Here is a 25542-nt window from a genome sequence, read left to right as displayed (position 1 = left end):
GGGGATGTGAGGAAAATCTTTTTTACCCCGAGGGAGGTGACGGTCTGGAATGTGCTGCCTGGGAGTGTGGTGGAGGCGAGTTGCCTCAAATCCTTTAAAAAGTACCTGGATGAGAACTTGGCATGTCATAACATTCAAGGCTATGGGCCAAGTGCTGGTAAATAGGATTAGGTAGCTAGGTCAGGTGTTTCTCACCTGTCGGTGCAGACTAGATGGGCCAAATGGCCTCTTCTGCACTCTGTAATTCTGTGACATATTTTTGTAAAGATAATGTCTCTGATAATGTCTCTGTTTCTGATAATGCAGTAATCAGAGTAAATTTTAAAGGTGCAGTAACTCAAGTAGTTTCAGAAATGTAGTCGTATGAATAGTTTTAAAATGTGGGCTGCATGTTTGAAAAGGACTTGCTGTCAAGACAGAATGTGATTACTAACTGAAACTAGTGAGCCCCATCAGCAATTACTATTGTCTGTAAAAATTGCTGTTTTAAATGGAGCAATGGGACATGCTGTTGGTGCCTATGTACAAATGAACTCAAAATATGTGTAAACTTGCTGAGTAAGCAAGAAAACCAGAGTTTCAGCTGGTGTGGGAAAAAATGATTTGACTTATTGAGTCAGATGACCAGCACTTTGGGTTGTGGCCAGTCAGATACAGAGAGTAGAAGAACAAAAAGAAAACACCTTAATTTGTAAGGGCGGAGGTCATGCTGGCACAATCCTAACACCTACCTGGCTAAAGAAGTAGACAACACAGGCTGCTTTGACCAGTAGCCCAACAGATGTATAAATTACTGCCTATTCATCAAACTGTGTTGATTTTTGCTGTGTGCCAATTAAAGCTTTGAGTTTGAATCCTTTGAATTCTGACACCACATTATCGCTGCTAAAATCTAGAATCATAAGATTACCTACTAATTTTAACATTATTCCCTCATGATTTTAAACTCTGCATCGCCTCACCTGTTCTCATTCTTTCCTTCAGCATTTTTCAGGTGTTTAAGTTTAGAGTCACCTAGTTGTTTTCTGATTTACTTCTCTCGACCTATGTAGGGTTCCAATTGTTTTGTCTTGCTTCTTGTGATTTTTAAAAAAAAAACTAGTCATTAGAGTTTCACAAAATGCGGAGTTTATACTCACTGAGTGGTGAAAATCTAAAATGTACTAACAGTGGGAATGATTTTCTTTCCCAGAAAAAAGAGAGAAAATATATACGTGCAGGGTGATGTGGTTTCAAAAGCAAAACTAATAGAAATATGAAGAAACTCCCCAATCATATTGGTTTCTCCAAGTGGTTAATGCATTTTCCACAATTCTACAATGAGGAACCTGACTGATCCTGACACTGGTATTACACAGGCAGCTCAAACAATAAAGCAAATCAGCAGTACAAATAAAAAAAATCAAATAGTTAATGCTGGATATCTGAAATTTAAAACAGGAAATGCTGGAAAGACAATACAAGTTTAACAACATCTATAACAAGAATGGAGAGGTTAGTTTTTCAGGTGCAAAATGCCCACTAAACTGCAAGCATGTGAGGTCATGGAAAAAAATTAAAGGTACCACACATAACAACAACATTTGAACTGAGCATTGGTGTACACCTGTTGTCAGAATTGAATGGACAGTGTACATCCAAAACATTAACTTGTCTTTTCTCTTAAAAAGAAATCCCTACCTTCCCATGAGAGTAAATAATCTCCTTGACAAATTCATCCTGGTCGGCAGTGGCATCGATGATGGCCTGCATATTCAGCTTCTCAATGTACTCATGCTGTCTGAACCACCTGTGAACAATCAGAACATTTAGGAAAAATGAAAATAAGGAGGCAAATGTAAGGGGTTAGATAGATAAGAAAATAACATAGGATTATGCAGGATATACGGCACAAAAAACCGGCCATTCAGCCCAACCAGTTCATGCCAGAGGTCCACGCGAGCCTCCCCCCCATTTTTTTCATCTAAATCTACCATTGTAACCCTCTATTTCCTTCTCCCTCTTCTGCTTGTCAACCTCCCCTTTAAATACATCCGTACTATTCACTTAAACCACTCCCTGTGGTAACAAGTTCTACATTCTTAGGGCAAAGAAGTTTCTTCTGACTTTCCTATCAAATTTCTTGGTGATTATCTTATATTGATGGCCTCTAGTCCACAAGAGGAAACATTCTCTCTATATCCACTCTATCAAAACTGTTCATAATTTTAAAGGTCTCAGCCTTCTTCCTCAAAAGAGACCCAGCCTGTTAATTCTTTCCTGATATGTATGCACATACGTATCTAGTATCATCCTTGTAAATCTTCTCTGCACCTTCCCAAGTACCTCTATAATATCCCTTTTATAGTATGGCAACCAGAATTGCATACAATGGTCTAAATGGGTGAAGCGGTGGCGCAGTGGTATTGTCAATGGACTAGTAATCCAGAAACCCAGGGTAATGCTCTGGGGACCTGGGTTCGAATCCCGCCACAAGGTCTAATGATGGCCATGAAACCATTGTCGAGTGTCATAAAAAGCCATTTGGTTCACTAATGCCCTTTAGGGAAGGAAATATGCCATCCTTACTTGGTCTCCAGATCCACAGCAATGTGGTTGGCTCTTAGTTGTATCAAGCTGCTATGAAGTCTATACGGAATGAAACTGGACAGACCACTAGGCATTGACTTAGGCAACGGAAATAACAACGGCAAACTCAGCCCTCTCAACCCTGCAAAGTCCTTTGTACTAAAATCTGGAGGACTTGTGCCAAAATTGGCAACAACCTGACATAGTAAAACTCAAGGAATTGTATCTTACAGATCATGTCCCAGACATTGCTATCAATGTTCTGTCCCACCCGCAGGACAAACCCAGCAGAGGTGGTAGCACAGTGGTATACAGGAGGGAGTTGCCCTGGGAGTCCTCTAACATCGACTCCGGACTACATGAAGTTCATGGCATCAGGCCAAACATGGGCAAGGATACCTCCTGCTGATTACTATGTACCATCAGTACTCCTCCACGTTGAACACCAGCTGAGGGTGCAGAATGTACTCTGGGTGGGGGACTTCGACATCCAAACCAAGGGTGGCTCTGAAGCACCACTAATTACTGAGCTAGCTAAACCCTAAAAGACATAGCTTCTAGACTTTGTCTACAGCAGGGAACCAACAAGAGAACCTGCCACAGATGCATCTGTCCATGACACATTGGTAGGAGTGACCTCCGCACGGTCCTTGAGGAGACAAAGTCCCATCTTCACATTGAGTATACTTTCCATTGTGTTGTGTAGCACTACCACCATGCTAAATGGGATCGATTTAGCAACTCAAGACTGAGCATCTATGAGGCACTGTGGGTCATCAGCAGCATCAGAATCTGTAACCTCATGATCCGGCATATCCCCCACTCTACCATTATCACCAAGCCAGGGTTCAATGAAGAGTGCAGGAGGGCATTTTAGAAGCAGCATCAGGCATACCTAAAAAATTAGCTGTCAATCTGGTGAAGCTATAACTCAGGACTTCTTGCATTCCAAACAGCATAAGCAGCATGCAATAGATAGAGCTAAGAGATTCCACAACAAACGGATCAGATCTGAGCTCTGCAATCCTGCCAAATGCAGTTGTGAATGGTGGTGGACAATTAAACAACTGACTGGAAGAGGAGGCTCAAAAAATATCTCCATCTTCGATGATGGGGGAGCCCAGAAGATCAGTGCAAAAGATAAGGCCGAAACATTTGCAACAATCTTCAGCTAGAAGTGTCAACTGGATGATCCATCTTGACTTCCTCCAGAGGACTCCTGCATCACAAGTGCCAGTCTTCAGCCAGTTTAATTTATTGCACATGACATCAAGAAATGGCTGAAGGCACTGGATACTGCAAAGGCTATGAGCCCTGACAATGTTCTGGCAATAGTATTGAAGACTTGTGCTCCAGAACTTGCCATGCCCCCAGCCAAGTCGTTCCAGTAGAGCTACAACACTGTAAAGTAATGTGGAAAATTGCCCAGATATGTCCTGTACACAAGGAGGATAAATGCAATCCGATCCATCAGTCTATTCTCAATTATCAATAAAGTAATGGAAGGGGTCATCAACAGTGCTATCAAGTGGCATTTGCTTAGAAATAACCTGCTCACTGACGCTCAGTTGGGTTCCGCTAGGATCACTCAGCTCCTGATCTCATTACAGCCTTGGTTCAAACATGGACAAAAGAGCTGAACTCCAGAGGTGAGGTGAGAGTGACTGCCCTTGACATCAAGGCAACATTTGACCAGGTGTGGCATCAAGGAACCCTAGCAAAACTGGAGACAATGGGAATCAGGGGGAAAACTCTCCACTGGTTGGAGTTATACCTAGCACAAAGGAAGATGGTTGTGATTGTTGGAGGTCAATCATCTCAGTTCCAGGACATCACTGCAGGAGTTCCCCAGGGTAGTGTCCACAGCCCAACCATCTTTAGCTGCTTCATCAATGGCCTTCCTTCCATCATAAGATCAGAAGTGGGGATGTTCGCTTTGATTGCACAATGTTCAGCATCATTCGCGACTCCTCAGATACTGAAGCAGTCCATGTCCAAATGTAGAGAGACCTGGACAATATCCAGGCCTGGCTGACAAGTGGCAAATAACATTCGGGCCACACAAATGCCAGGCAATGGCCACCTCCATCAAGAGAGAATCTAACCATCATCCCTTGATGTTCATCAGCATTACCATTGCTGAATGCCCCACTATCAACATCTTGGGGGTTACCATTGACAAGAAACTAAAATAGACTATCTACATAAATACTGTGGCTACAAGACCAGGTCAGAGGCTAGGAATCCTGTGGCGAGTAACTCACCTCCTGACTCTCCAAAGCCTGTCCACCATCTACAAAGCACAAGTCAGGAGTGTGATGGAATACTCTCCACTTGCCTGGATGAGTGCTGCTCCAACAATACTCAAGAAGCTTGACGCTATCCAGGGCAAAGCAGCCCGTTGATTGGCACCACATACACAAACATTCACTCCCTCCATCACCATTGCACAGTGGCAGCAGTGTGTACCATCCACTAGATGCACTGCAGGAATTCACCTTCCAAACCCACGGCTGCTACCATCTAGAAGGACAAGGGCAGCAGATAAATGGGAACACCACCATCTGGAAGTTCTCCTCCAAACCACTCACCATCCTGACTTGGAAATATATGCCTTACATATTCCTTCACTGTCACTGGGTCAACACAATGAAACTCCTCCCAAATAGCACCGTGGGTATATCTACACCACATGGACTGCAGCGGTTCAAGAAGGCAACTCACCACCACCTTCTCAAGGGCAATTCAGAATGCGCAATAATAATAGGCAGAGCGGCTGTATGAAGAGCAAGGCAGAGTTTACCTATGAGGAAGCCTGTTCTCACCCAGTCACTTGGCGGTGCTGGAATTCAAAAGGAATGACTTCAGGACAAGGAGAGAGCTGACTGGTAGGTATCGGGTAAATTGTTTTTTTTCCACTTTAAAGCAATATTACAGAAGATAAGAGTCTCAGCACTGGGTTTTTTTAAGAAAAACTAAATAGTTTTCTACTTGGCTTAAATTTAAAGAAATAGCCTTTTAATTAAAAACAAACAAAATGTATGGCAAGGGAGCTCAGCCCTGTGTGTCAGCCTGAAGCATGTGGGACTTGTCGGACACTCCTTGCCGTCTGGACGATCACATGTGCAGGAAGTGCCACCAGTTTGACCAGCTTGAGTAATCGGTTTTGGAGCTTGAGTCAGCTGGAGACACAGCGGTGCATCCGCAAGGCTGAGGGTTACGTGGATAGCATGTTTTTAGATGTGGTCACTCCACAGCTTAAGGAAGTGCAGAGTGGGAATGGGTGACCACCACTCAGAAGAAATGAGGCAGTTAGGTAGTCAGGAAAGCCCCAGAGCATCTCACTCGAGAACCATTTTTCCGTGTTGGAAAACGTTGAGGGTGAAGGTTCCTCTGGAGAGTGCAGCCAGAGCCAAGTTCACTGCACTGTGGTGGGTCAGCTGCACAAGGAGGGAGGAGTAAGGATGCAAGAGCAATAGAGGTAGTAGACTCAATAATGAGGGGTGCAGATAGGTGCTTCTGCAGCCATAGATGTGACTTCAGGATGCTTTGTTGCTTCCCTGGTGCCAGGGTCAAGGATGTCACATGTCTGAAGGGGGAGGGTGAACAGTCAGAGGACGTGGTTCACATTGGTACCAACGACATAGGTAGGAGGGATGAGGTTCTACAACAAGAATTTAGGGAGCTAGGTAGCACATTAAAAAGCAGGACCTCAAAGGTTGTAATCTCTGGATTACTTGCTGTGCCGTGTGTTAGTGAGTACAGGAATAGGAGGATAGTGATGATGAACGTGTGGCTGAAGAGATGGTGCAGGAGGGAGGGCTTTAGTTTCCTGGATCGCTGGGTCTGTTTCTGGTGAAGGTGGGGCCTGTACAAATTGGACGGGTTGCACCTGAACCGGAACGGGACCAACATCCTTGTGGGGAGTTTGCTAATGCTGTTGGGGGAGGTTTCAATTAATTTGGCAGGGAGATGGGATAGAGTGGAGGTACAGTAATGGGTGATAAACAGCCAAATATAGAAGAGAAACTAAGTCAGTCTGGAAGGCAGAGTAAGTATAGACCTGTTAAAGCACAAGGGAATAATGCAAGGCTGGATTGCATCACTATTAACGCAAGAAGTCTTACAAGTAGGCAGATGAATTGAGGGCATTGATTAACACATGGGATTACAATATTGTTGCTATCACAGAGACATGGTTGAGGGAAGGGCAGGACTGGCAGCTCAATATTCCAGGGTATGGAATCTTCAGGTGTGACAGAGGGGGTGTAAAAGAGGTGGTGGCATTGCACTATTGATCAAGGAGTCAATTACCGCAGTAAGGAAGGATGGTATCTTAGAAGGTTCCTCAAATGAGGTCACATGGGTAAAACTTAAAAACAAAAAGTGGGCAATCACTTTGCTGGGAGTGTACTATAGGCTTCCAAACAGTCAGGGGGAGATAGAGGAGCAGATGTGTAGGCCACTCTTAGAAGTATAAAAATAATAGGGTAATAATAGTAAGGGATTTCAACGTCCACAATATTAACTGGGATAGTCTTAGCGTGAAAGGCTTAGAGGGGGCAGAATTCTTCAAGTGCATCCAGGAGAGCTTTTTGAGCCAGCATGTAGAAAGTTCTACAAGCGAAGGGGCGTTACTGGATCTAATCTTGGGGAATGAAGCCGGCAAGTGGTAGAAGTGACAGTGGGAAAGCATTTCGGGGATAGTGACCATAACTCTGTAAGATTTGAGATAGTTATGGAAAAGGACAAAGTTGGACTGGAAATAAAGGTCCTGAATTGGGGGAAGGCCGATTTCAATATGATAAGACAGGAATTGGCCAGTGGACTGGGAGCAGCTACTTGTAGGAAAGTTTACATCAGACCAGTGGGAGTCATTCAAAAAGGAAATGGTGAGAGTTCAGGACCAACATGTTCCCATAAAGGTGAAGAGTAGGACTAACAAGTCCAGGGAACCCTGGATGTCAAAGGATATAGAGGATTGGATCAGGGAAAAAGAAAAGGCTAATGGCAGGTACAGAGGGCTAAAAACAGTGGGAGACCTAGAGGATTACAGAAAATGTAGGGGGTTCTTAAAAAAGTAATTAGAAGAGCGAAGAGGGGGCATGAAAAATACTGGTGGGCAAGATAAAGTAAAATCTCAAGGCATTTTATAAAGATATTAAGGGCAAGAGGATAACCAGGGAAAGAGTAGGGCCCATTAAGGCACCAAAGTAGCAATCTGTGCATGAAGCCGGAGGATGTAGGTGAGGCTTTTCACCTGTGTTCACTATGGCGAAGGACGAAGTAGGTGTAGAAATCAGGGAGGGGGACTGTGATATACTTGAACAAATTGGCATTGAAAGGGAGGAGGTATTAGGGGGCTTAAAAGTGGATAAATCTCCAGACCCAGATGAGATGTATCCCAGGCTGCTGTGTGAGGCAAGGGAGGAGATTGCAGGGGCTCTGACATGAATTTTCAAATCCTTTCTGGCCACAGGAGAGGTGTCAGAGAACTGGAGGACAGCGAATGTGGTACCATTATTCAAGAAAGGTAGTAGGGATAAACAAGGTAATTACAGGCCAGTGAGTCTAACATCAGTGGTAGGGAAACTATTGGAAAAAAATTCTGAGGGACAGGATTAATCTCCACTTGTAAAGGCAGGAATTAATCAGGGATAGTCAGCATGGCTTTGTCAGGGGGAGATCATGTCGAACAAATTTCATTGAATTTTCGAGGAGGTGATTAGTTGTGTAGATGACGGTAGTGCAGTTGGCAGTTGATGTAGTTCACATGGACTTCAGTAAGGCTTTTGACAAGATTCTGCATGGGAGAATGGTCAAGAAGGTAAGAGCCCATGGGATCCAGGGCAATTTGGCAAATTGGATTCAAAATTGGCTTAGTGGCAGGAGGCAGAGGGTGATGGTCGAAAGTTGTTTTTGCAATTGGAAGCTGTGATGATTGGTATACCGCAGGGATCAGTACTCTGACCCTTGCTGTTTGTAGTGTACATTGATGATTCAGACTTGAATATATGAGGTAAGGGCAGTAAGTTCGCAGATGACATGAAAATTGGTGGTGTTGTAACTAGTGAGGCGGAAAGCCTTCGATTACAGGACGATGTAAATGGGCTGGTAAGATGGGCAGAGCAGTGGCAAATGGAATTTAATCCTGAGAAGTGTGAGGTGATGCATTTTGGGAGCACTAACACAGCAAGGAAATACACAATGAATAGTAGGGGCCTAGGAAGTACAGAGGATCAGAGGGACCTTGGTGTACATGTCCATAGATCCCTGAAGGCAGCAGCACTGGTAGATAAGGTGGTTAAGAAGGTATATGGGATGCTTGCCTTTATCAGCTGAGGCATAGAATATAAGAGCAGGGAGGTTATGTCGGAGCAGTATAAAACACTAGTTAGGTCACAGCTAGAGTGCTGTGTGCAGTTCTGGTCGCCACACTGTAAGAAGGATGTGATTGCACTGGAGAGGGTGCAGAGGAGATTCACCAGGGTGTTCCCTGGGCTGGAGCGTTTCAACTATGAAGAGAGACTGGATAAGCTAGGGTTGTTTTCCTTAAAGCAGAAAGACTGAGGGGGGACCTAATAGAGGTATACAAAATTATGAGGGGCATATACAGGGTACATATGAAGAAACATTTCCCCTTAGTGGAGGTGTCAATAACCAGGGGGCATTGATTTAAGGTAAGGGGCAGGAGCTTTAGAGGGAATTTGAGGAAAAATGTTTTCACCAATAGGGTGGTTGGAATCTGGAACACACTGCCTGAGGGGATGGTAGATGCAGGAACCTTCACAACATTTAAGAAGTACTTATGTGAGCACTTGAAATGCCATAGCATACAGGGCTATGGGCCAAGTGCTGGAAAATGGGATTAGGATAGATAGGTGCTTGATGGCCGACACGGACATGATAGGCCGAAGGGCCTGTTTCGGCGCTGTATAACTCTATGACTCTACAACTATGACTCTATAATAAATGCTGGCATTGCCAGCGACACCCACATTCCCATGAATGTATTTTTTAAAAGTGCGGTATAAAACTTTAAAAACATGTTGTCATGAATGAATATTATTTGCCTCCTAAAAGTCCTATATTAAGAGGCATGAGGGTCAATCAGAAGTCATGGTGAACATGTCCAGTGACATTTTTAACTCATTCAAAAATTGCAGCTTTGAATCTTTTAAAAAATGTTAGCATTGTTAACATACTCCGGTCTATTGTTAACCTGATCGTATAGAGGAATTTTGATTTGCCACTTCCTTTAAGGCTACTTCTCAAGATAGTTAGGTATGGTGAAATTAGTGTATTGGTCTCTTTTTAAAGAAGGAATTAGTACCCAAATAGGGTTGTTTAAATTTTAGCAACATTTCAATACAGTTTACATTATTAACCTCAAAAAAAATAAAAAGGTTTGACGCAGGTTTAACATAGCTTCCCTACTTTTCAATTCTATCCCTCTAGAGATAAAAGTCTAGTGTTTGGTTTCGTTTTTTTTATGACCTTGCTAACCTGTGGGGCAACTTTTAGTGATTGGTGTATTTGTACTCTGAGATCCCTTTGTTCTTTTACCCCTCCTAGTCTTGCATCTTCCAAGTAATAAGTGACCATCCTATTCTTCCTACCAAGATGTACTAACTCACATTTATCTGTGTTGAACTTAATTTGCCAATTATTTACCCATTCTGCAAGTTTATTAATGTCCTCCTGTAATTTGTTACAGTGCTCTTCAGTGTTGACTACCTCCAAATTTGGTGTCATCAACAAATTTTAAAATTGTGTTTTTGATTCCAAAGTCCAACTCGTTAATGTAAATTGTGAACAGCAATGGTCCCAGCATTGATCCCTATGGAAACCACTTCCCACCTCTGCCACTTGAATAACTGCCCTTTATTCCCACTTTCTGTCCAGCTAGCAATCCATTCTGCCACTTGTTCCGACTCCACATTCACTGACATTATCCATTAGTGTATTATGGGGCACCTTATCAAAGGCCTTTTGAAAATCCAAATATTACATCTACAGAATTACCATTGTCTATTATCTCTGTTACCTCCTCAAATAATTCAATGAAGTTGGTCAAGCAAGGTTTTCCCTTTTGAAATCCATGCTGACTATTCATTATTATATTTCTTCCATCTTCTCCTTTAGTAAGGATTCCATTATTTTTCTTACCACAGATGTTAATAAAATAAAACAAGCAATGCTATGGATAGAGGATGGAGGCAGGAAGGTCATACGTGACATCCCAAAGATGTGGTATTGTGAGTGTGCACCATTGGGTGCATGAGCCTGATATCAGGAAACATGCACAATATCATCTGAGAACACTACAGATTCAGGAGGCATTAAAAGGAACACCTCAATTGTATCAGATCATTAAAAAAAAGCTAAAAGCAATGAAAGATGTGTATTTATATAGCACCTTTCATGACCATGGAACAGCCCAAAGTACTTTACAGCCAATGAGGTAGTTTTTGAAGTGTAGGTACTATTAGATGTAAAATGGGAGGCTGACTAGAACAGCTTTGGAAAAGTCTAGTCTTGAGGTAACAGAGGCAAGGATCAAGGGCTCAGCAGCAGATGAGTTGAGGCAGAGACAGAATCAGACGATGTTACAGAGGTTGTCTTAGTGATAGCGTAGCTAAAATAAATGCATTTATAGAGCGCTTTTCACGACCACTGGGCATCTCAAACTGTACAGCCAATGAAGTACTTTAGCAATGTAGTCACTGTTGTAATGTAGGAAACACGACAGTCAATTTGCACACAGCAAGCTCCCACAAACAGCAACGTGATCAGATAATGTTTTTTGTGATGTTGCTGATAAATATCAATCAGGAAACTGGGGTCTGGTTCAATGTCTCACCTAAAATATAGCACCTCCGGTCGTGTAGCACTTATTCAGTACTGCACACTTGATTTGTGTGCTCAAATCCTGAATGGGGACCAGAACCTTCTGACTTAGAGGCAAGTTTGCTACCAAGTGAGCCAGGGCTGACACTTTAGTCAGTTCATCTTGAGGTCAAATATGGCACCAAGGTTGATTCAGCTCAGAAAATTGGTCAGGAAGGTGGATGGAGTCGGTGCCTAGGGAATGGAGTTTGTGGCTATGGCTTATGTCTTCCCAATATTTGGTTGGAGGAAATTTCTGCTCATCTAGTACTGGGCAAGCATCTGACAACTTATAGAAAGTGGAGGGTTTGAGGGAGGTGGTGATGAGCTAGAGCTGGATGTCATCAGCATACATGTGAAACCTGACGTTAGGTTTTCGGATGGTGTCTCCAAGGGATAGCATGTAGATAAGAAATAGGATCCTTGGAAGACTCCAGAGGTAACAGCGCTGGAATGGGAAGAGAAGCCATTGCAGATTTTCTCACAGGTAAGAATAGAACCAGGTGAGTGCAGTTCCATACAGCTGGATAACAGAAGAGAGGCATAAAAGGATGGTGTGGTCAGCCATGTCAAAGGCAGCAGAGAGACCGAGAAGGAAGTTACCTCAGAGGAGACGGGGCCAATTTCATCGAGGCATTTATAATTCTGAAGGACTATTCCAGAATAGGTGGATACAGACAGTGCAGTGATTGAGAGCCTCTCAATGAATTAAATGTAATTAATTGAGAACAAACAACGTTTACACAGATTATGAGACTGAGATACACATCACCAGAGTTAGCAATTGAAGCAGAGGCCATGTTAATATATAATGGGTTGGATGGATGGCTGAAGGAAAGTGGAATGAAGGGCACTCTGAGGCTACAGCCCGGTGATCAGCCACTGTCATGCTTCCCACTCACCCTGCAACACACTCCCCCCAAGACACTTTGCTCCCATGCCTCACACCCTCTGGATCACACTCTACACGCCCCCACAGGATTATTCTCCCACTGGATCACACCCCTCGCCCAGATTACCTCCGTCCCCCCCTATCCAGGATCAGACCCGCCCCCTGCCCCCCACAATCCAGGATCACTATCCCCCCATCCAGGATCTTCCCCCCCGGATCACTGCCACCCCAACATCACTGACTCCCCAACCACCCCCAGGATCACTCCTCCCCAATCCAGGATCGCTCTCCCCACACCCCCATCACAGGATCACCCTCCCCCTTCCCATCCAGGATCACTCTCTCCTTACCACCCCATCCCAGGATCACCCCCCATCCAGGATCACTCTCCTCCCCTGAACCCGAGGATTCCCCCTCCCCCATCCAGGGTCTCCCTTTCCCTCCACCGCCAGCCAGGATCACTCTCCCCCTCCCCAACCCTACACCAGAATCACTCCCCCCCAACCCCAGGATCACTCCACCCCCCCACCCCACCCCCCCACCCCAACCCCACCCCACCCCAGGATCACTCCACCCCCCCACCCCACCCCAGGATCACTCCGCCCCCCCCCCACCCCAGCCCAGGATCACTCCGCCCCTCCACCCCACCCCACCCCAGGATCACTCCGACCCCCCACCCCACCCCAGGATCACTCCGACCCCCCACCCCACCCCAGGATCACTCCGCTCCCCCACCCCACCCCACCCCAGGATCACTCCACCAACCCACCCTACCCCACCCCAGGATCACCCCACTCCACCCCAGGATCACCCCCACCCCACCCCAGGATCTCACTCATCCCCCACCCCACCCCCCAGGATATCACTCACAACTCCGCCCCCCCCCCCCCCCCCCCCCATTCCCTCCCTCCCTCCGGGTCACTCCCGAACTTCCAGGGTCTCATTTTCCTCTCTCACTCTCCCCCGAGATCTCCACTGCACCCCGTTCCCTCACCGGACGCTGCCGATGTCTTTAAGGGGAAACTCCTGCAGACTCTGCGCGTATCCTGCAGCCTCCACCGGGAGGAGCACAACCGACGCCTGACCAGCCGCCATCTCCCTGCTCAAACGGACGGTATGACTGTTCCCATAGCAACTCAAACATAACGACAACGCGCATGTGCAACTATGGGGCGGGGCCACACTGATGCAACCAATGGAACGAGGCAATCAATCAGGAGGTGTGTCCTAACAAAAACAGAAACAGAAATACCTGGAAAACTTCCTATTTTTACTTAGTTCTGTTGAAGGGTCATGAGGACTCGAAACGTCAACTGTGCTCTCCTCCGCCGATGCTGCCAGACCTGTTGAGTTTTTCCAGGTAATTCTGTTTTTGTCCTAACAAGTTGCTTGTTACTGTTGGCGTTTCCTCGTGGAGCCCCGCCCTGTTGTGGGCATCTCCTAACGGTAAACCCACCCTGATGTGGGCGCATCCTAACGGAGCCCCACCCAGATATGGGCGTGTCTTTCCTGATGGGTGTGGTAAGGGGGAAGCAGTAAGTCTCGGGAGGGGCCTCTGTACTCTATAACAAAAACAGAATTACCTGGAAAAACTCAGCAGGTCTGGCAGCATCGGCGGAGAAGAAAAGAGTTGACGTTTCGAGTCCTCATGACCCTTCGACAGAACTTGAGTTCGAGTCCAGGAAAGAGCTGAAATATAAGCTGGTTTAAGGTGTGTGTGTGGGGGGCGGAGAGATAGAGAGACAGAGAGGTGGAGGGGGTTGGTGTGGTTGTAGGGACAAACAAGCAGTGATAGAAGCAGATCATCAAAAGATGTCAACGACAATAGTACAATAGAACACATAGGTGTTAAAGTTAAAGTTGGTGATATTATCTAAACGAATGTGCTAATTAAGAATGGATGGTAGGGCACTCAAGGTATAGCTCTAGTGGGTTTTTTTTTAATAATGGAAAAGGAAAATCTTTATAATTTATTAGGAAAAAAAAAGAGAAGGGGGAAACAGAAAGGGGGTGGGGATGGGGGAGGGAGCTCACGACCTAAAGTTGTTGAATTCAATATTCAGTCCGGAAGGCTGTAAAGTCCCTAGCCGGAAGATGAGGTGTTGTTCCTCCAGTTTGCATTGGGCTTCACTGGAACAATACAGCAAGCCAAGGACAGACATGTGGGCAAGAGAGCAGGGTGGAGTGTTAAAATGGCAAGCGACAGGGAGGTTTGGGTCATTCTTGCGGACAGACTGCAGGTGTTCTGCAAAGCGGTCGCCCAGCTTACGTTTGGTCTCTCCAATGTAGAGGAGACCACATTGGGAGCAACGAATGCAGTAGACTAAGTTGGGGGAAATGCAAGTGAAATGCTGCTTCACTTGAAAGGAGTGTTTGGGTCCTTGGACGGTGAGGAGAGAGGAAGTGAAGGGGCAGGTGTTGCATCTTTTGCGTGGGCATGGGGTTGTGCCATAGGAGGGGGTTGAGGAGTAGGGGGTGATGGAGGAGTGGACCAGGGTGTCCCGGAGGGAGCGATCCCTACGGAATGCCGATAAGGGGGGTGAAGGGAAGATGTGTTTGGTGGTGGCATCATGCTGGAGTTGGCGGAAATGGTGGAGGATGATCCTTTGAATGCGGAGGCTGGTGGGGTGATAAGTGAGGACAAGGGGGACCCTATCATGTTTCTGGGAGGGAGGAGAAGGAGTGAGGGCGGATGCGCGGGAGACGGGCCGGACACGGTTGAGGGCCCTGTCAACGACCGTGGGTGGAAAACCTCGGTTAAGGAAGAAGGAGGACATGTCAGAGGAACTGTTTTTGAAGGTAGCATCATCGGAACAGATGCGACGGAGGCGAAGGAACTGAGAGAATGGGATGGAGTCCTTACAGGAAGTGGGGTGTGAGGAGCTGTAGTCGAGATAGCTGTGGGAGTCGGTGGGTTTGTAATGGATATTGGTGGACAGTCTATCACCAGAGATTGAGACAGAGAGGTCAAGGAAGGGAAGGGAAGTGTCAGAGATGGACCACGTGAAAATGATGGAGGGGTGGAGATTGGAAGCAAAATTAATAAATTTTTCCAAGTCCTGACGAGAGCATGAAGCGGCACCGAAATAATCATCGATGTACCGGAGAAAGAGTTGTGGAAGGGGGCCGGAGTAGGACTGCAACAAGGAATGTTCCACATACCCCATAAAGAGACAGGCATAGCTGGGGCCCATGCGGGTACCCATAGCCACACCTTTTATTTGGAGGAAGTGAGAGGAGTTAAAGGAGAAATTGTTCAGCGTGAGAACAAGTTCAGCCAGACGGAGGAGAGTAGTGGTGGATGGGGATTGTTCGGGCCTCTGTTCGAGGAAGAAGCTAAGGGCCCTCAGACCATCCTGGTGGGGGATGGAGGTGTAGAGGGATTGGACGTCCATGGTGAAGAGGAAGCGGTAGGGGCCAGGGAACTGGAAATTGTTGATGTGACGTAAGGTGTCAGAGGAATCACGGATGTAGGTGGGAAGGGACTGGACAAGGGGAGAGAGAAGGGAGTCAAGATAACGAGAAATGAGTTCTGTGGGGCAGGAGCAAGCTGAGACGATCGGTCTACCGGGGCAGTTCTGTTTGTGGATTTTGGGTAGGAGATAGAAGCGGGCCATCCGAGGTTGGGCGACTATCAGGTTGGAAGCTGTGGGAGGGAGATCCCCAGAGGAGATGAGGTCAGTGACAGTCCTGGAAACAGTGGCTTGATGTTCAGTGGTGGGGTCATGGTCCAGGGAGAGGTAGGAGGAAGTGTCTGCGAGTTGACGCTCAGCCTCCGCGAGGTAGAGGTCAGTGCGCCTTTTTTTTCCCAATAAATTATAAAGATTTTCCTTTTCCATTATTAAAAAAAACCCCACTAGAGCTATACCTTGAGTGCCCTACCATCCATTCTTAATTAGCACAATCGTTTAGATAATATCACCAACTTTAACTTTAACACCTATGTGTTCTATTGTACTATTGTCGTTGACATCTTTTGATGATCTGCTTCTATCACTGCTTGTTTGTCCCTACAACCACACCAACCCCCTCCACCTCTCTGTCTCTCTATCTCTCCACCCCCCACACACACACCTTAAACCAGCTTATATTTCAGCTCTTTCCTGGACTCGAACTCAAGTTCTGTCGAAGGGTCATGAGGACTCGAAACGTCAACTCTTTTCTTCTCCGCCGATGCTGCCAGACCTGCTGAGTTTTTCCAGGTAATTCTGTTTTTGTTTTGGATTTCCAGCATCCGCAGTTTTTTTGTTTTTATTTTTGCCTCTGTACTCTATGTTGGTGTTATAGTCAGAAAGGGAACTCTGGTACATAAGTGTGCACTTTCAATTTTAGTAGTCTGGAGCGATGGGTATTGATGGCAGAGACTCCAATTTCTTTCCATCATGTGTCTGACCAGGAATCTCTACTGCTCTTACTGCCTGCCATTGGTGTACATTGGAAGGATTTACAAGTTGATTACAAGTTTGGCCACATTATGAATGCACGATCCTTGGCCATCAAGTCCTGGAGTGGGACTTGAACCCAGAGCTTCTAGCTCAGAGACAGGGACAGTACCGATAAGACCATAAGATGTAGGAGCAGAAGTAGGCCATTCAGCCCATCAAGTCTGCTCCATCATTCAATGAGATCATGGCTGATCTGATAATCCTCGACTCCACTTTCCTGCCTTTTCCCCATAACCCTGGATTCCTTTAAAATCTGTCTATCTCAGCCTTGAATATGCCTGACGGCATATTCTCTCAGCACTCTGCAGTAAACAATTCCACAGATTGACACCCTCTGAGAGAAGAAATTCCTCCTCATCTCTGTTTTAAATGGGTGCACCTTTACTCTGAGATTATGCCTTCTAGTCCTAGACTCTCCCACAAAGGAAAACAACCTCTCAGCATCTACCTTGTCAAGCCCCCTAAGAATCTTATATGTTTCAATAAGGTCGCTTCTCATTCTTCTAAACTCCAATGAGTACAGGCTCAACCTACTCAACCTCTCCTCAAAAGAAAATCCCTCCACACCCAGGATCAACCTAATGAACCTTCTCTGGACTGCCTCCAATGCCAGTATATCTTTCCTTAGATAAGGGGACAAAATTGTTCACAGTATTCTAATTAGTCTAATTAGTGCCTTGTATAGTTTTCGCAAGACTTCCCTATTTTTATACTCTGTCCCCTTTGAAATAAAGGCCGACATTCCATTTGCCTTCCCTATTACCTGTTGAACTTGTATGTTAGCTTTTTGGGATTCATACACAAGGACTCCCAAATCCCTTTGTGCTGCAGCATTTTGTAGTCTTTCTCCATTTAAATAATATTCAGCTCCTCTATTATTCCTGCCAAAGTGCATAATCTCACGTTTTCCCACATGATATTCCATCTGCCAAGTTTTTGCCCACTCACTTAACCTGTCTATATCCCTCTGTAGACTCCTTGTGTCATCCTCACCACTTGCCTTTCCACCTATTTTTGTGTCATCCACAAACCTGGCGATAATACATTCACTTCCCTCATCTTTGTCAATATATATTGTAAATAATTGAGGCCACAGCACTGATCCCTGTGGCACTCCACTAGTTACAGGTTGCCATCCCGAAAATGCCCTCCTTATCCCAACTCTCTGTCTTTCATTAGTTAGCCAATCTTCTATCCATGCTAATATACTACCCCCAACACCATGGGCTCTTATCTTATTAAGTAGCCTTATGTGCGGTACCTTATTGAACACTTTTTGGAAATCCAAATATATTATATCTACTGGTTCCCCTTTATCTATCCTGCTTGTTACTTCCTCAAAGGATTCTAATAAATTTGGTAGGCATAATTTCCCCTTCATGAAACCAGCTGACTCTGCTTGATTAGATTATGTATTTCTAAATGCTCTGCTATTACATTCTTTATAATCGACTCCAACATTTTCCCAATGACAGATGTTAAGCTAACTGTCCTACAGTTACCCGTTTTTGTCTCCCTCCCTTTTTGAATAAGGGTGTTACATTGGCAGTTTTCCAATCCCCTGGGACTTTTCCAGAATCTAAGTATTCTTGGAAGATTACTGCCAATGCATCCACTATCTCTGTAGCTACTTCCTTTCATATCCTAGGATGCAACCTATCAGGTCCAGAGGACTTATCAGCCTTTAGTTCCATTAGTTTCCCTAGTACTTTTTCTCTAGTGATAGTTATTGTATTTATTTCCTCCCTGCCTTTTGCCCCTTGATTATTTAGTATTTTTGGAATGCTATTAGTATCTTCTACCATGAAAGCTGAAGCAAAGTATTGATTCAATTCCTTTGCCATTTCTTGGTTCCCCATTATTATATCCCCAGCCTCATTCTCTAAGGGGCCTATGTTCACTTTGGCCTCTCTCTTCCTTTTTATATTTTTAAGGACACTCTTACTGTCCATTTTTATATTACTTGCTAGTTTACCCGCAAAGTTTATTTTCTTGCCATAAGTCTTCCTTGAGATTAAAATATAGGGAGATAAACAATGGACAGAATTTTACAGTTTTAGCGGGGACGGGGTTGAAAAATGCAGCGGGCTGTTATAAATCCCATTGATGACAGCGGGAACGTAAAATCCCACTGTCATAAAATTCTACCCAATGGATTGACTGAGTAGGTGGCTGAATTAGAATCATATCAGATGAAGAAAGGGAGAATTAAAAGAAAGGAAAAGAAAGATTGGATTAAGAAAGATAGAAAGAGGAAGCAGAAAGGATAAGTCAGGAAAATGTTTTAATTTAAAAGTTGGTATTTTTAAAACCAAAAGCTGATGGGATGAGATTCTACACTTGTAACAGCAACTTCTTCTGTGCCAGAGAAGTTGATCAACAGTCATTAACGTTTATCATGTTAATAATATACTTACGCTTGTAATGGCAAAACTTAATTTTCTGTGTTGAGTTTAATGGACAATTATTGGGCACATGCAATAAAGTCCTAAAAAAAAGGAGACCAAGCACGAGATGCCATTTTCACAAAGCTAACAGTGGAGAGCACAATTTGGGTTGCAATTTTTAGACATTCATATTGAATTGCGCATCTGCTTTTTGCCTGAAGTTGCTGTTGTATGACAATCTGGAACAAATGGACACAATCTTTAAAATTGAGGCTAGGCATTTCAGGAGTAAAATCAGGAAGTATTGTTCACACAAAGGATTGTGGAAATCTGGAACTCTCTCCCCAAAATCTTGGGGATACTAGGACAATTGGAACTTTGAAGATTGAGATCAATGGAACCCTGGCTTTGTATATGAGGGGAGTTTGTATATTCAAAATGACTATATCTTTACACATTTCAGCAGTGACAAAGATATTTACATTAGTCGGTGTGAGAAGTCTGAAATGTGACAGGCTTAAAAACTATTGCACACGCGTCTCCCTTGGAGTTCCTTCCAGTGAGTTGCGAGAGTATGATGGGGACAGCATTACAAGCAGGTAAGGAGAATCGCATAAATGGGTGCTGACCCATGGGTGGGTTTGGATGGGAAGTTAAAATGGTAACAATCTGAAAGAGAACCCCAACACACCTCAAACATGCCAAGTGCAGATGGCTAATCCACTCAAGGAGGTGGGTTTGACATTAAAACCTCTTAAAAGGGCTTGTGTGAGTCCATTTTAGCAAGGTTTATATTTTTAACCACAGTCAGCCATATTTCCATCAGATAAGTGTCTTTGCAGTGCTGTTTGTGGGCCAGGAGGAGTATGAGTGTTTCTTTCTGGCCCTACATGTTACCCAGTAAATATCACATTCACCGCCACGATCTCCCCCAGCCATCACCCACTGCGATCATTGTCCTCCCCCACCCACAATCACTGACCCCCTCCCTCATGATTGCCAATACCTGCCAAGATCACCAACTCCCCCCACTATCATTAACCTCTCTCCCACAATCATTGACAAACCCCACACACTCTGCCCTGTCCTGCAAAATCATTGAGCCCACCCCCCTGCAATTACTAACTCCCCCCAATTACTGACACCGCTGTCCACAAAATCATTGCCCCCTGCTTTCACTGCCCCCATACTATCACTATCTGGTCCACACAATCATTGACCCCCCTGCCATAATCACTGCCCCCTCCTATCATTGCCCCTGCGCAATCACTGACCTCCCCATAATCACTGAATCCCCCACGATCACTGACCTACCCCACAATCACTGACTCCCTGCTATCACTGATCTGCCCGCACAATCACTGACCTCCCCTATAATCAGAGCTCCCCCACAATCATTTACCCCCTGCTATCACTGACCCGCCCACACAATCACTGACCTCCCCTATAATCACTGAGCTCCCCCATAATCATTTACCCCCTGCTATCACTGACCCGCCCACACAATCACTGACCTCCCCTATAATCACTGAGCTACCCCACAATCATTTACCCCCTGCTATCACTGACCACCCGACATAATCACTGACCACCCGACATAATCACTGACACCCCAGCAATTCCTGCTCCCCCCACACAGTGACTGAACACCACCCCACCCGCCCCCAAAAATCACTGCTCCCCACCATGATCACTGATAACCTGCGATCACTGAAATGACCTCCTGCTATTACTGACCATTCTGCAATCACTGACCCTCCCCCACAATCACTAACCACCCTGTACTCATTGACACCCTTGCTCTCACTAACTTCCCCTGCCATGATCACTGATCACCCCCACAATTACTGACAACCCTATGGTCACCAACACACCCTCCCGCAATTCCCTCCCTCCCACACCACCACAATCACTGAAACCCCATTCCTACCTCAGCAATCATCAATTTGCCTGTAATCACAATTCTTATGTGACTCCCCATCTCTCTCTCCAATCTCTTTCCAATCCCCCCTATGATATCTCCTAACCCCATCACCATTTCTAAGCCTAACTCAGTCTGACTCCTCAATTCTTAAAACCACTCTATACCCAGCTTCCTCTCCATTACCAATCTCTCCCCTAAGCAGCATGAAACCTAACTGCTCCTAGGTTGTGGCCTCTTCTGTAGCATTCTCCATCTGACAGGCTGGGTTTACGGGTGGGGAATCTGTTTTAAAATAAAACATATGCCTCATGACATGCGAAGGACCAGAACTCATCCAAACCATGACCTGACCCAGCTTGGAAATCTTGCCCCAATAAATATCAGAGCCATAGAGTTCCTGCTGATCAATCAGCAACCGGCACTGACCCATAGCGTTCACGTTGATTCATCACTAATGGCACTGATCCATAGGAGTATATTTTAACATCCAGAAATGGATGGATTTGAGTCGGATGGGATATTACAATTGTAAAAGTATCAGATCTGACCCAAACAGCCTCCAAGCTGTTAAAAACAAAAAAACTGCGGATGCTGGAAATCCAAAACAAAAACAGAATTACCTGGAAAAACTCAGCAGGTCTGGCAGCATCGGCGGAGAAGAAAAGAGTTGACGTTTCGAGTCCTCATGACCCTTCGACAGAACTTGAGTTCGAGTCCAAGAAAGAGTTGAAATATAAGCTGGTTTAAGGTGTGTGTGTGGGGGGCAGAGAGATAGAGAGACAGAGAGGTGGGGGGGGGGGGGGGTGTGGTTGTAGGGACAAACAAGCAGTGATCACTGCTTGTTTGTCCCTACAACCACACCCCCCCCCCCTCCACCTCTCTGTCTCTCTATCTCTCCGCCCCCCACACACACATACCTTAAACCAGCTTATATTTCAACTCTTTCTTGGACTCGAACTCAAGTTCTGTCGAAGGGTCATGAGGACTCGAAACGTCAACTCTTTTCTTCTCCGCCGATGCTGCCAGACCTGCTGAGTTTTTCCAGGTAATTCTGTTTTTGTTTTGAGCCTCCAAGCTGTGTTTAACAAAGGCCGGACAAAAGCTGGGCAATCAACCTGCTCTCTACAGGCCTCAATAAACCCAGCAGTTTTAGGGAGATTAGGACAGCTTCAGGGAGTAGGGAGCTGCCTTTATAGCATTGCTTGTGGACCAGGAGGAATAGGAGTGCTTTCCCTGGCATTCCCAAGCTCTCATTCATCAGTCCCTTCCCATAGGAAGACTCCCAGGGAATGGGGAACGGACCCTCCTGGGATCCCTGTTCCCCTTCCCCCTCCAACTCCCTAGTCACATATCAGACCCTCTCCCTGTCACTGGGATCATAGACATTGGCTGGACTCCTCCATTGCAGAGAACGCTTAGTGAGACTACCCATGTTACTAAATGGCCCCAACTCAGGATAGTGGATTAGGGTCAGGGAGGTGGGTGGGTAAGTAGGATCAGGAATCTCCAGCCCATGGAGTTAGTTCCTGCACTGTTAATGCTTGTTATTCAGACAGTGCACACCAACGGAATTGTTGCACCATTTTTTTTCTTAAACTGTTCTGTTTTCCTGGAACTCCCTCCCTAACAGCTCTGTGTGTACACCTGCATCATATGGACTGCAGTGGTTCGAGAAGGCCGATCACCACAACTTTCTCAAGGGCAATTAGGAATGGGCAACAAATGTTGGTCTAGCCAGCGACACCCACATCCCATGAAATAATTAGAAAATAAATAAATTACCTGGTTTTGACATCAGTCTGTCAGCATTTCAGTATATTATGATATTCGTTATTTTGTTTCAGTATTTCCATCGCTGTGGTTTATGCTAAAGATAATACGGAAAGATTGTATTTATATAGTGTCTCTCAAGTCCAAAGCACTTTACAGCCAAAGAAGTAATTTAAAAATGTAGCACCTGTTGCAATACTAGCAGCAGCTAATTTGCACACAGCAAAGTACTACAGACAGCAATGTGACCAGATAATCTGTTTTAGCTGTTGGCTGTCGGATAAGTACTGTCCAGGACAACAGGGAAAACAGGATGCTGCTCATATTTGGACAGACAGACCCTGGGTTTAACAATTTCATTAGAAAGATGGCACTTCCAACAGTCAGCATTGCTTCACTAAAATGCCAACCTGGATTTTGTACTCAAATCCCTGGAGTGGGACTTGTCTCCAAAATCTTCTGACTCCGAGGTGAGACTGCTAGCACTGAAACAAAGCTGGATTACCCAATTAGTTACCACAAGTCAATTTAATTGAATAAGAAAATACCTAACAAAAGTGACCCCTTTTGGGGTGGAGAGGGGGGAGACACAATTAATAGAAAATGTAAACAAAAATAAAGGAAACTTATCAATTAAATATTAATCATATTTATATTGTCTACCAAATTCTTCTCTACCAGCCTCTCGATCTATCTGAAAGGAGATGTTGGGTTGCCCCTGTGTCATCAACTCAAAAAATCTAACTAAAGATGCCCATTTTTAGAGATAAAAATCTAATAAGCACCCAAACTATATTACAACAAAGGAAACTTGTCAAGTTAAATTATAATGTTGCTTTATAAAAACAAAAAATAAAAACAAAAAACTGCGGATGCTGGAAATCCAAAACAAAAACAGAAATACCTGGAAAAACTCAGCAGAGGCCTGGCAGCATTGGCGGAGAAGAACAAAGTAAGGAGAAGAAAAAATAAGCTTATATTTCACCCCTTTCCTATTTCTACTTAGTTCTGTTGAAGGGTCATGAGGACTCGAAACGTCAGCTTTGTTCTTCTTCGCCGATGCTGCCAGACCTGCTGAGTTTTTCCAGGTATTTCTGCATAATGTTGCTTTCATTGGTGGACTGCTCTAAGAGGATTTCACATTTAGGGCTGTTGTCCATCACTCAGAACCATTGCTGACCTGTAGATGGCAGTGAGGCTCTGTTTTATGTCAGGCAAGTGATTGCTCTCTCTCTCTCTCTCTCTCTTTCCCTCTCTACATATATATTGAGTAAATGACTTCCTGTGGAAATACGTGACTAATGGCCTCTTGAACACTGAACTCTGCTGTTGGCTGTAGATATTCACACTGCACACAAACCCCAATCTATCAAACAGCCCAGACTGAAATGTGGAGTGAGGTCGCCAACCCTTGATTTGGTCCCCGCTTGGTGTCTCTAACAAGATGCTCCCATGATAGGTAACAATCGAGTGCAAGTGAAAATGTCTACAGCTTTCATTCAGAAAAAAGATACTGGTTTTCCTGCACCATCAATTTTCGACACATGCCCCTTCCCTATCCCATTTTTGCAAGTGAAGCATATCCTTCTTAGATCTCTCCTGTCCCCTTTGTGAGATCCTACACACCCCACCGGATAGGGCATCGTTCTAACTTGGCAAGGTGTCTAGCTGTCTAAGAATAGCTACTGTATTGGTCATTGTCCCTCTGTTCAACCACATTTCAATAGACACCAATGGCAACTGATATCATCTGAGATTGCGGATGTTTGTAAAGAAAATGTACTGAGGAAGTTTACCAGTAATTAAATATATTTTTACTCACTGTGTCTGCTTAGTGGTACAAGTCTTCTGTCGTAATTTGACCATCTGCACTGCTGATGTAGATTAAGGACTAGGTGGCGAGAAATTGATTTTATAGCTGAAAACTAAAGGAAGGAAGAGACATTACATTTATGCCTTTCAGGATTTCAAAATGTCTCAATGCACTTTGCAATCAGTAAAGTACTTTTGAAGTGTAATGTAGGGACACACATAAACTAATTTGTGACCAGCAAAATCTCACAAACAGCAATGGGATAATGAGCAGATAATCTGGTTAAGTGGATGCTGGTCTCAAGGCAGTACTGGGGTGAACTCGCCAGCTCTTCTTCACCCAGTGTCATGAGAACTTTTCCATCCACACAAGAGGGCAGGCAGGGCCTCAGTTTAACATCTCAAGCAAAAACAGGGCACCTCAGACAGTGCAGCACTCCCTCAGTACTGCACTGGAATATCAGCCTGGACTGTGCGCTCAAGTCCCTGGGCTTGGGCCACTACCTGCTGGATGTGTATCGAAATTATAGCCAGAGCTTTGAGGGTGTCACTGAAGGTGCTTTGTGCATGCTGTGACGTAAAAGTAGTAATGTTGGCAGCCATCAGCCAGATTTTACAGCAGTGAAAGTAACACCCACACAAAAAGTAAATACCCAGACCCTGCTCACCCATAACCCAACACACTCCCCATAATCCAACCTCAGGTCATGTAGATATAACCTGCACCACACCTCACTTGGCAGTGCTGGTTTCTGAAAAAGCTTGTCCTAATGTTTCATTCACAGACAATGGAGTTGATCTTTGTGCAATTTATATAAAACGAGTGATGGTGAATTGCCAGCCTGTTTTACATCC

At 44.9% G+C, this 25542-nt stretch overlaps 1 protein-coding gene across 3 annotated transcripts in view; it reads right to left on the bottom strand.

Moving 5' to 3' along the window:
• The window catches only part of zmynd10 (zinc finger, MYND-type containing 10), a 307591-nt gene extending 294143 nt beyond the window's left edge, over positions 1-13448 (bottom strand). For all 3 annotated transcript variants that reach the window (XM_041191869.1, XM_041191870.1, XM_041191867.1), the window contains exons 1-2: positions 13344-13448; positions 1681-1789 (exon numbers count right to left, since the gene is read on the bottom strand). In XM_041191869.1, the coding sequence (XP_041047803.1) occupies positions 1681-1789; positions 13344-13444 (210 nt within the window). In that variant the 5' untranslated portion in view covers positions 13445-13448. The remainder of the gene's footprint in view (positions 1-1680; positions 1790-13343) is intronic.
• Between the last annotated feature and the right edge of the window lie 12094 nt (positions 13449-25542).

Source organism: Carcharodon carcharias, chromosome 7 (assembly GCF_017639515.1).
Source record: "Carcharodon carcharias isolate sCarCar2 chromosome 7, sCarCar2.pri, whole genome shotgun sequence".
NCBI classification, from domain to species: Eukaryota; Metazoa; Chordata; class Chondrichthyes; order Lamniformes; family Lamnidae; genus Carcharodon; species Carcharodon carcharias.
The sequence above is the reverse complement of the archived record's forward strand: the minus strand, read 5'-3'. Positions and strand labels throughout refer to the sequence as shown.